The sequence below is a fragment of the Arachis ipaensis genome, chromosome B07 (genome assembly GCF_000816755.2).
Source record: "Arachis ipaensis cultivar K30076 chromosome B07, Araip1.1, whole genome shotgun sequence".
Lineage (NCBI taxonomy): Eukaryota > Viridiplantae > Streptophyta > Magnoliopsida > Fabales > Fabaceae > Arachis > Arachis ipaensis.
In genome coordinates, this window is record NC_029791.2 from 10,081,497 (window position 1) to 10,093,519 (window position 12,023).

The window sequence follows — 12,023 nt, forward strand, 5'->3', positions numbered from 1 at the left end:
TATACATATACATAAATAGTTGTATACATATACATAAATAAAAAATATATGAATTATATTTTGTTAAACTCCATGTTATTTTTTTTTTACCAAAGATAAGAGAATTGAAACCCCAACCTCTTAATTGAGTATGGGGAGACTATGCCATTTGAGCTATTACTCATTGGCGTTAAACTCCATGTTATTGGTAACTAAAAACATTTAAATTACATATATTAATTATTTTTTGTTATAATTATTTTGTTTTATATATACGATTATTTTTTATTCTATAATCGTGCAATAATTTTTTATTTTTTATATCCATATATATTCCTCAATCCCGACCCCATTCATACACATATTAACAATTTTTTTAAATACTGATGTTTTAATTTTTCGTTTTCTTTTTTTTCACGTATCTTTCCTTTTTTTAAATAGTGATGTTTTAATATTTTTTTTTTAAATATATTTTTTTAATAATTACATTACTAATCTAAAATATCAAATGAGAAAAAAAAAGGTGATACATATATCCAAGAAAGAAAATAGACTTAAAAATCAGAAAAAAATTATATTAAAAAATATAAAAATAATATATTCAAAAAGAATAGTCATAATATATAAATTGAGTCAACAATTTAAATTTCTCTAAAACTAATTTAATCAAATACCAATATTAGAAATAAATTATTTAAATAATATTTAATCTATTCTAGTCCTTAGACACGTATAGATTAGAGTCATTCTCATAAGGACAACCAACTAAAATAAGATTGTAAGTTCGAACATTTAGATTCATGCAAATTTAGATCATTCCCTTGTTCTTTGAAAACCTTCTGTATCCCTAATAGAGTTGAATCGCAATTCCTTTTATGAAAAAAGAGTTACGGAGGTAGCTTTGATGTGTTGGAGACCAAAATCCTAAAGTCACTATTTATATTTGAGTGTGACACCCATTAAACCCTAAAAGCCCAATAAAATAGTATCTTTGGTTTTTTTCATTTAATTATAAATCAAAAGTAATAATGACTTATTTAATTCAGCATTTATGATAATAAATGAGATGACCATTATATAAGTCATTTAATATAAAATAGCTTAATTTGCGATTATAATTAATATATGTATTGCCTATAAATAGATTAGAAAATAATAATTTCTTAACAAAATAATTATTCAATTTGAATTACAATTAATTGATTGATAGAAATTATAATAAATTGTATGATATTTAAATAATTAACCAAATCAATTAGTTGATATCATTAATTTATTATAATAAATTGAATTTAATGAGTTAAAAGAAATAAATTGAAAAACACCATTAAAAACATGCCACGACAGTTTTATCATTAAGTACAGAAATTTAATTTTTATATAATAGAATAGATATTTACAGATTATTATATTAAACATAGACTAAAAAAATACACTAAACAAAATAAAAGCATAAATGGTAAAATATAACCTAAAAATTCACTTAAATTCAAAAAGAACCTGTGATGAATTATAATTAATCTTTATATGAGAAGTAAAAGTAAAATAAATAATTAAAAATAAAGTAAAAAAAAATGTAATTTAATGAATCAAATAAAATATTAAATTATGAAATATTTATCCTAATCAAATCAAATTACATAATTGATTAGTTATAATTAATACAATTTAGCAATGATGAAATATGTTTAATCTTTACTATTCTTTAAGTTTTCTTTTAATTTGTTTAACTATAATATAGACATATAGTATCAGATTCTATTTTATATTTGTTAAGTCACATGTATATCGCATATTTTAATTTTAAATATTCAATTCTAGATGTTTTAGAAAATATGATATATTTGCTAAATATAATTTTAATATTCTTTATTAAGCTAATTTTTAAAATTGAATTAGATCCGATTAATTTTAGTTCAACTACATATCAAGAAATATACAAATGAATAAGTTGATGGAATATATTATTCAGAACTCAAAGTTTTCCTCTTTCCTTTTTTTTTTAGGTTTGTTGACTGTGTTGACTGGGAGAGGTGTTAATACGGTCACAGTAAGGAAGCAAGCAATGAAACATGAAGAGCTGAATTGAATTTGAATAGCACAATAGTAATTAAATCTGACAATTCTTTATAGTTAGTGTTACGGCCTGGCTCAAACAGCTTGTGGACCAACCTGACCCATAGACCATCCGACCCGAACGGTTGGGTGCGAGACGCTCAGCCTCCGATCTGGATAGGTGTCCTTGACAGCTCTCCACTACAGCTGTATGAGGAAGCTTCGAGGAAGGTAGGTCTGCTCTTACGGGACCCACTTCTAACAAAGTATATATGGGAGGGTCCTACCCCTCCCCCAAGATACGACACACATCACTTTATCCCTTTTTCGCATGCACACTTAACTGACTAGAGCGTCGGAGTGTCTTTGCAGGTGACACCCCCTCCACACGAAGAGCTCGGGACGTCAGCTACTTCAGCTTCACCCCTTGCGACTCGGAACCAGGCCGCACCCCACCTATTAACCCGAGGATTCTTTCCGAACCGTCCGGTACCCGACTTACTGAACGATGGCGCCGTCTGTGGGGACTTGGCTAAATGGACATCGTACAGGGTCCAGGGGACCATGGCCGTGGAGCGGACCCTGGGGGGCAGCCTCTGTCGCTTCTCCCCGGGAGCGGACGAGGTCCCCACCGCGACGTACCGAGCCGGTTACATGATCCCAGGAGAGACGCCCCTTCGGGGGAACAGGCAACAATAGCGCCAGGATGATACAGGAATTGCGTCATAGAATGCAAAACCTGGAACGCCAGCTGGCAGATCAAGAACGCCGTCAACGAACTCCCGAGCCAAGTGATTCTCATTCTCCGATGACACGGGGAAGAACTCCTCAGAGAAGTCATTCCCGACGTACACGTAGCCCACGATCTGAATCTGAGAGTGTCTTGGAGGAAGAGGAGTGCCCAAGAAGACGTCGGGACCCCGTGATATACACCCGACCTGAAAGGAGCACTACAAAGCGAGACCGGGAAGACGGAAGAGAAAGGCCAAGGAGAACACGCCGTCCCGTGATAATAGGTGCAACCCCCTTTCATCGTTCCATCCTCGAGGTCCGACTACCAAAGCACTTTGATAAGCCGACGGACATGAGGTATGACGGAACCCAAGACCCACAGGAACACCTCACGGCCTTCGAGGCCAGGATAAACCTGAAGGGAGTTGGAGACGAGGTGAGGTGTCGCGCTTTCCCGGTCACCTTGGCGGGACCTACGATACGGTGGTTCAACAGCCTCCCGCAGGGCTCGGTGGCCAGGTTTTCGGACATCAGCCGTGCTTTCCTGGCCCAATTTACAACTAGAATTGCAAAGGCAAAACACCCGATCAATTTGCTCGGGGTGACTCAGAGGTCCGGCGAGCCGACCAGGAAATATCTAGACCGGTTTAACGATGAGTGCTTTGAGATCGACGGGCTAACTGACTCGGTAGTTAGACTGTGTTTGACGAACGGACTCCAGAATGAGGACTTCAGAAAGTACCTCACCATGAAGTCGGTGTGGACAATGCAGGAGATCCAAAGTGTAGCCAGGGAATCCATTAATGATGAAGAAGTCAGTCAAGTCGTGGCTACCAACAAGCGGCAGCCCTCCTACAATCAACCCCGGCAGCATAGTAGCAGAGAAAGGCAGAAGGAACACGCCAGAGATGGCGGTCCGAGCAAAACACCTAAGCCGTTTCCTTGAGTCAGGAAGTTCACCAATTACACTCCCCTCACCGTCCCCATCATAGAAGTTTATCAACAGATAGTCGAGAAGGAAATCTTGTCGAAGCCCCAACCTTTAAAGGACCGAACCGGGGGGAACAAGAGCCTCTATTGTGATTATCATAAGGGCTATGGACATAAGACACAGGACTGCTTTGACTTGAAGGACGAGCTGGAACAAGCAATCCAGGATGGAAAACTAGCCGAATTCTCCCACCTCATCAGGGAGCCGAGGAGACGAGATCGTGACCGTGAGGGAGAGGACAAGACCCGCTCAGTAAAGTGACTTCAAGAGCCAGAGGACAACGACTACGGTCTTACCATAGTGAACGTGGTAACAGCAAGGAACGCGGCTCCGAGGTCGAAGTCGGCACACAAGAAAGACGCCAAAGTCCTGGCAGTTTCCTCGTCTTCCGTGCAAAGCTCCAAAAGGCTTCCGTCCATTTCGTTCGGACCAGAAGACCAATGGTTCGATGAGGTTGCAGAAAACCCTCCCATGGTCATCACGGCCAGAGTGGGAACCGTCCTCATCAAGCGGATCCTTGTAGATACTGGGGCGGACTCGAATATTATGTTCCGCAACGTGTTCGATGCCTTGGGTCTACGGGATGCCGACTTAAAGACTCACCAGCACGGTGTTGTAGGACTAGGCGACCACTTCATCAAGCCAGACGGGATAATCTCCCTGCCGGTGTCCATAAGACCAGGGAGGAAAACCATTAATGATTAACGATCTCGGGGCAGTGATCAATACAAAGATATTGGTAATGAAGTTCATTGCTGATGACGGATCCATGGGATCCATAAAAGGAGACTTGGAAACGGCAGTCGATTGCGACAATGCCAGTCTCTCCTTAAGAAAGAAATCTAAAGAAGCATCAGGAGTGTTCCTCGCCGACCTAGACGCTAGAGTCAGCGACAAGCCCAGACCCGAATCGGAGGGGAACCTGGAAAAGTTCAAGGTCGGCGACACGGAGGAGAAGTTCACCTTCGTGAACAGAAACCTCCCACGTGAATTGAAAGAACCTCTAGTGGAAATGATCAGGGCTAATGGCGATTTGTTTGCTTGGACACCAGCCGACATGCCAGGGATAGACCCCCAACTCATGTCACATCATTTGGCCGTCAAGCCGGAGGCCAGACCGGTGGGTCAAAGGAGAAGGAAGATGTCACGAGAAAGAGCGGCGGAGGTGGCCAAGCAGACGGCTGGCCTCCTCGAAGCGGGGTTTATTCGAGAACTCGATTACTCGACCTGGCTGTCGAATGTAGTTCTAGTAAGAAAGCACAATGGAAAATGGAGGATGTGTGTGGACTACTTCGATCTCAACAAAGTATGCCCCAAGGACTGCTATCCCCTACCCAACATTGATGCGCTTGTCGACGTGGCGGCGGGATATCGGTATCTGAGCTTTATGGATGCTTCAGATACCGATGCACCGGCCAGACGAAGAGAAAACAATGTTCATAACGCCGGGAGGAATATATTGCTACAAGCTAATGTCGTTTGGCCTGAAGAACGCTGGGGCCACATACCAAAGGTTAATGAACAAGATATTCAGCGACCTCATAGGTAAGACGGTGGAAGTGTACGTGGATTATATCCTTGCGAAGACCACCCGGCCTGAGGACCTCCTAAGCGACCTAGGAAATGTGTTCGCTTCCCTCCGACAACACGGCATGAGGCTCAACCCACTCAAGTGTGCCTTTGCCATGGAGGCTGGAAAGTTCCTAGGATTTATGATAACCCAAAGAGGGGTGGAGGCCAACCCTAAAAAGTGTCAAGCGATACTCTAAATGAAGAGCCCAGGCTGTGTCAAAGACATTCAGAGGCTGGCAGGAAGGCTCACCGCACTATCCCGCTTCCTCAGGGCGTCGGCAGCGAAAGCTCTGCCTTTCTTCAACTTGATGAGAAAGGGGATAGCGTTTGAATGGACCCCAGCGTGCGAGGAAGCATTCAATCATTTCAAAGAGATCCTTGCAACACCACCTGTACTCGGGAAGCCCAAGGTCAGAGAACTGCTCTACCTGTACCTGGCCATAACAGAGGAAGCGTTGGCAGCGGTTTTGGTGCGGGAAGAAGGGAAGGTTCAACAACCAATTTACTTTGTGAGTAAAGCACTGCAAGGGGCAGAACTGAGATACAACAAATTAGAGAAGCTGGCACTGGAACTCCTAACCTCTTCCCACAGACTACGGCAATACTTCCAAGGTCACCAAGTGGTCGTGAGAACGGACCATTCGCCAGGTGCTCCAAAAACCCGACTTAGCGGGAAGAAAGATGACTTGGGCCATCGATCTATCTCAGTATGATTTGCGATATGAGCCCCGACATGCAATTAAGGCACAAGCAATGGCAGACTTCTTGGTAGAAGTAACGGGGGACCCAACCAAGAAAACGGGCATACGGTGGAGGCTCCATGTGGATGGGGCCTCCAACCAAACGTCCGGAGGGGCTGGGATCATCTTGGAAAGCCCTGCCGGGGTTATATACAAACAATCAATCAAGTTTGAGTTTCCCGTATCGAACAACCAAGCGGAGTACGAGGCCCTCTTGGGCGGCTTAATCCTAGCTCGAGAAGTCGAGCTACGAGGCTGGAAGTGTGCAGTGGCTCACAGGTCGTTACCTCGCAAGTGAATGGAAGCTACCAAACCAGAGACTCACTGTTGCAGAAGTACTTGGAGAAGGTCAAAGAGTTGAGCAAACAATTCGAGGAGGTCACGATCCAGCACGTTCCGAGGGAAAGGAACACACGGTCTCTCATTCAAGGCATGATAAAAGAACCAGCAGTTGCCCTTCACCTGACATAGATTGGCCCCTCCTGGATGGACCTCATCACTGATTTCCTAGAAAACGGAAAACTCCCTGACGACGAGAAGGCAGCTAAAGCGTTGAGAAGGGAGGCGACCAAATATACGGTCATACAAGATCAACTGTTTAAAAAGGGACTTAGCCAACCCTTATTGAAGTGCCTGCATCCCGACCAAACGGACTACGTACTCAGAGAGGTCCACGAGGGGTGCTGTGGTCACCACATCGGGGGCAGAGCCCTAGCAAGAAAGCTCATCCGAGCTGGATATTACTGGCCATCGATGACGATGGACTCCAAAAAATTCGTGAGGAAATGCGTCAAGTGCCAAGAGAACGCCAACTTCCACAAAGCGCCGGCAACTGAACTAAGCCTATTGATGTCCTCCCGGCCTTTCGCACAATGGGGAGTCGACGTCTTGGGACCTTTCCCGGTTGGTCCGGGGCAAGTCAAATATCTCATAGTTGCTATCGACTACTACACCAAATGGATAGAGGCTGAACCACTGGCCAGTATATACTCATCTAATTATCGAAAGTTTATGTGGAGGCAGGTGACAAACCTTAATTTGACGGTTTGTTTTGCATTGAATTCAGAGTATTTTGATAACCTTTTGTCACATTTAGCCCAGGAATTAGCATGATTTTGTTATCTCTCCCATATTCGTGCTTAAGTGTAAAAACATGCTTTCTAAGCCTTATTTTGATGAATTCTAGTTCTTCTTTGATTCCATAAGATGCCTTGAGGTGTTTGCTAGTGATTCCAGGATTGAAGTAGGCTAGGCATGGATCAAAGGAAGCAAGGAAGGAAGCATACAAGTGGAGAGAAGCATAAAAAGTCAAAGAAGCAAAGTCAGCCATGCACGCGCACGCGCACAAGGCGCTCACCCGCACATTGCAGAATCGACCAGGGACGCGCACGCGTACCATGCGCGCACGCGCCGATGATGGCACATGACCTCATTAATGCAACACGTGCCTGGCGATTTGAGAGGGTTTCTGAACCCATTTTTGGCGCCAAATTTCTAAGGGAAAGGAATAAAAGGATGAAGGATTAAGGGGAAGGCATAAGAACATCACAAGGGATGATCATCATCATTCCCAACCAACTAATCATTTTTTTAGTTTAGTTTAGTTTTGAGAGTTAGTTTCTAGAGAGAGAAGCTCTCACTTCTCTCTAGGATTAGGATTAGGGTTAGTTTAATAATCTTAGATCTAGACTTTAATTTATGCTTTCACCTCCTTCTACCTCTCAATTCTTTGTTGCTACATTCATTCTCCTTCTATTCCTTTGTTGTAATTTCCTTTATGTTGTTCTTATATTTTGTTGTAGATCTAGTATTGTTCCTTATACTTTCTTCCAATTCAATAAGAGATAATTCATAATAATTGTTCTTCTTTGCTTTTCTATTGTTGATCTCTTGTTTTTGTAGTTGTAGATTCCTTTAATTCTTGCATTTAATAATGTTTACTCCTCTTGCACTTTATGTGTTTGTTGAAATGTCTCTTTTAGTTTTAGTATAGATTTTGTTCCTCTTGGCCTAGGTAGAGTAATTAGTGACACTTGAGTTATCTAATTCCTTTGTTGATTGATAATTGGAGAGATTGCTAATTGGTTTGGAGTGCACTAAAGCTAGTCTTTCCTTGGGAGTTGGCTAGGATTTGTGGCTCAAGTCCATTCATCCACTTGACTTTCCTTTAATTAGTAAGGGTTAACTAAGTGGTAGCAATGAACAATTCTTATCACAATTGAGAAGGATAACTAGGATAGGACTTCTAGTTCTCACATCTTGCCAAGAGCCTTTTATAGTTTTTAGTTTATTTTCATTGCCATTTACTTTTCATGCTCCTTATCCAAAACCCCAAAATAACTCATAACCAATAACAAGATACTTTATTGTAATTCCTAGGGAGAACGACCCGAGGTCCAATACTTCGGTTTATAAATTTTAGGGGTTTGTACTAGTGACAAACAATCTTTTTGTATGAAAGGATTATTGTTTGGTTTAGGAACTATACTTGCAACGAGAATTCATTTTTGTATGATTTCAGGGGTTTTATCAATGATTCCACACACTTTCTATATGAAAACACAAGATTTTGCATTCCTCTCCTAGTTTCGCCTCATGAATGAAAACATGCTTATTTCGCACTAAAATGGATACATTTCTAATCTTCTCTTGATGCCATTCGATGCCGTGACTTGTGTGTTAAGTGGTTTCAGGATATAGAGTAGGAATGGACCGAAAGAGAGAAGGAAGACGGGTACAAAGGAAGAAAGCATGAGGATTAAGCCTTGGAAATCTACGCATGGGCGCGTGCGCGCACCTTGCGCGCCCGCGCGGATAGGGCAATGTAGAGCCAAAGCCAAGAGCCGGCTTGAGAAGCGGCTAAGCCAGGAGCTTCATGGGCGCGCACGCGTACATCACGCCTCCGCGCACATTACAAGACGTCTCAACGGCGCGTGCGCGCCGATTTGCGAACATGATTTTTAAGAAGCCACGTGACTTAGGCGTGGAGGCAGTTAAGGATCCCACTCTTGGAGAAACACCTTGGCGGGAAAAGCTTAAGAAGACTAAAGGAACAAGGGTTAAGGACACTTAGTTAGTTCATTTTTTTTAGATCTAGATATTTTGGAGAGAGAGGAGAGTTAGTTACACTTTTTGGGAGAAGAAGAGGGAGATTCCAAGCTTCACTAGGGTTCATCCTCATCTAATCTCTGAATTTTCAATGACTCTTGGGTGAGATCCATTACAATTCTCACTCCACTTTGTTCATGTCATAGATTTTCTTCTCCAATTTCAAGTAGTAGATACAATTGATCAATTCTCATAGATCTAGAATTCAACTTTGTAATTTTGGATTTCATCTCTATTTTGGATTTTCATTGCTACTCTTTGAGACTTGTTGTTAGATCTTTGTGTTGCAATACTTTCAATTTGACTTTTCTTCTCATTTTACTATGACTTTCCTTCTTGCTCATCACATGTTTGATAAAATGAGAACACTAGCTATGGAGTAGAATTTTCACACTTGGCATAGGGTTTGGTCCTTGGAAGAAGTTGAATAGTTGTATCAATAGTTGATTTGGAATTAGGGATTGCTAGTTGGCTTGGAGTGCACTAAAGCTAGATTCCCATAAGGAGAAGCTAGGACTTGTGACTCAAGTTGATTACTTTCATTTGACCTCCCTCTATACCTAGGGGATAACTAAATGAAGCAAGGCCTAATTGTCGTCAACATTGAATAGACTATAAGGATAGAATTCCTAATGCCAACCCTAAGCCAAGTCCTTTGATAATTGATTGCTTGTCTCTCATTACTTGCTAAAACCTTCAAAGAATTCCAACAAGGCTTACTAAATCAATAAGATGCACACTTTGGCAATTCCAAGGGAGAACGACTCGGGAGACTAGTACTCTCGGATATAGATTGTAGATTTGTTTGATAAAGGATTTTGCGTCGGTTTAGACTATACTACGATTGATCATTTGATAATTTCTATACCGGCTAAAATTCATTTGTCAAAATGGCGCCGTTGCCGGGGAGTTTGCTTAGTGTGCCATGTTATTGTTTTGGATTAAGTGTGTATATATGTACATAGTTGCACTTCATTGTAAATTGCTCAATTGACTAACTCCTCATCGTTACAATGAATTCCATTTCTCCTTCATTGCATGACGCGTTCACAACCGAATCCGAGCTTAGCCCCTTTTGATCCGGAAATAGAACGAACTTTGTTTCATATTAGACAAGCTCGGAGGCGGCTAAGATTTGGAAAAGGTGAAGAGGTTTTCACCACCTCAACCACCTTACTACAAGTGAACATTGAACCGTCACTCAAAGAAGGCATTAATCATACTCCCATCAATCTCACTAACAATTCTTCTTTTGTCTTAGGTACTAATACCATGGACGCTCCAAGGAGAGTTACCATCAAGGAAGCGGGTGCACCGGATTATGTCCTTCAACCCCTTCATGTAACTCACCCCAATTTGAATGCGAATTTTGAATTGAAGACCGCTTTGATCAATCTCCTACCCAAGTTTCACGGGCTTCCCGCACAAGACCCTATTCGACATCTCAAGGACTTCCATCGCATATGCTCAACTACTAGACGGGAAGGGTCCGATGAAGTTGCTATATAGTTGTTTGCTTTCCCTTTCTCTCTTGAGGACAAGGCCAAAGAATGGTTCTACACTCTCTCTAGTGAAGTCACCTCCGATTGGGACCTACTTAGAAGGGGGTTCTTGGATAAATTCTTAACCCCGGAAAAGATGGATAGGCTACGGAAAGAAATGTCTTGTATTATGCAAGGTGAGACGGAACCACTCTATGAGTATTGGGAACGGTTTCGCAAACTACTAGATGCGTGCCCTAATCACATGCTCGACACTCAAGTATTGCTTGGATACATATGTCAAGGGATGCGAGAACAAGATAGAACCCTCTTGGACACTTCTAGCAATGGTTCTTTGTCCAAATGCACATCAAAGACCACCACCCAATCAATCACAAGCTCCTCAACTCACATATGCAACCACCCCCTCTAACCAAGATGAAACACTCCGGACCATCATCCAAGGCCAAAAGGAATTACAAAACACACTTGCTTCTGGCCTCACCGGCCTCACCTCTACATTACAAGCTCTTCTTGCACGCATGGACACACCATCGACCCCAACTCCTCAACCCCCAATCCAAAGTGTCATTCCCTCTCAACCTCAACCAAACCCAAAAGGGGGCATCAATGCCATCACCCTTAGATCCGGTACACAACTAAAAGAAAAGGAAGCAAAGGATCCAAGTCCTATCACAACCGCCCAAAGGGAAGAGAGAATAGATATAGAAGAGGTAGTGGAAGAGGAAACACCACAAGCCATAGTTGAGGAGGAAGCCCAACCAACAAGGGAGACAACCAAGGCCAAAAGAACCTTGGAAGAAGAAATTGCTCAACCACTTCCATTTCCAACACTTGCAAAGAAAGCAAAAAAGCGCATAGAACTCGACCCCAAAATGGTAGAAATGTTCAAGAAAGTTGAGGTAACCATCCCCCTCTTTGATGCCATCCATCAAGTTCCTAGATATGCCAAATTCCTCAAAGATTTATGCATAAACAAGGATAGAATTCTTGAATTGGAAACCATCCCATTGGGGAGTTCTATTTCCGCTTTGATGGGAACATTACCGGAGAAGTGTGATGACCCGGGCCCCTGTATGGTCACTTGCACCGTCAATGGAGTTCAATTTAGAGATTGTATGTGTGACCTCGGAGCATGTGTTAGCATCATGCCGCTCTCCGTTTACCGGGTATTGAAGTTGCCACCACTAAAAAGGTCGACGGCAAGATTTGTCCTAGCGGATAAAAGCATAATAACCGTAGCGGGTGTTGCGGAAGATGTATTGGTGGATATAAAGGGGTTGGTGTTTCCGATTGACTTCTATGTCCTTGAAATGCCGTCAAGCGAAACCGAGAGAGCATCAT

General features: G+C 42.2%; 1 protein-coding gene across 1 annotated transcript; it reads left to right on the forward strand.

Annotated features, from left to right (window-relative positions):
- LOC107606640 lies at positions 6,823-10,686 on the forward strand. The gene is made up of 2 exons (XM_016308679.1): positions 6,823-7,051; positions 10,439-10,686. The coding sequence occupies exons 1-2, from the start codon at positions 6,823-6,825 to the stop codon at positions 10,684-10,686; spliced, it is 477 nt and encodes a 158-aa protein (XP_016164165.1).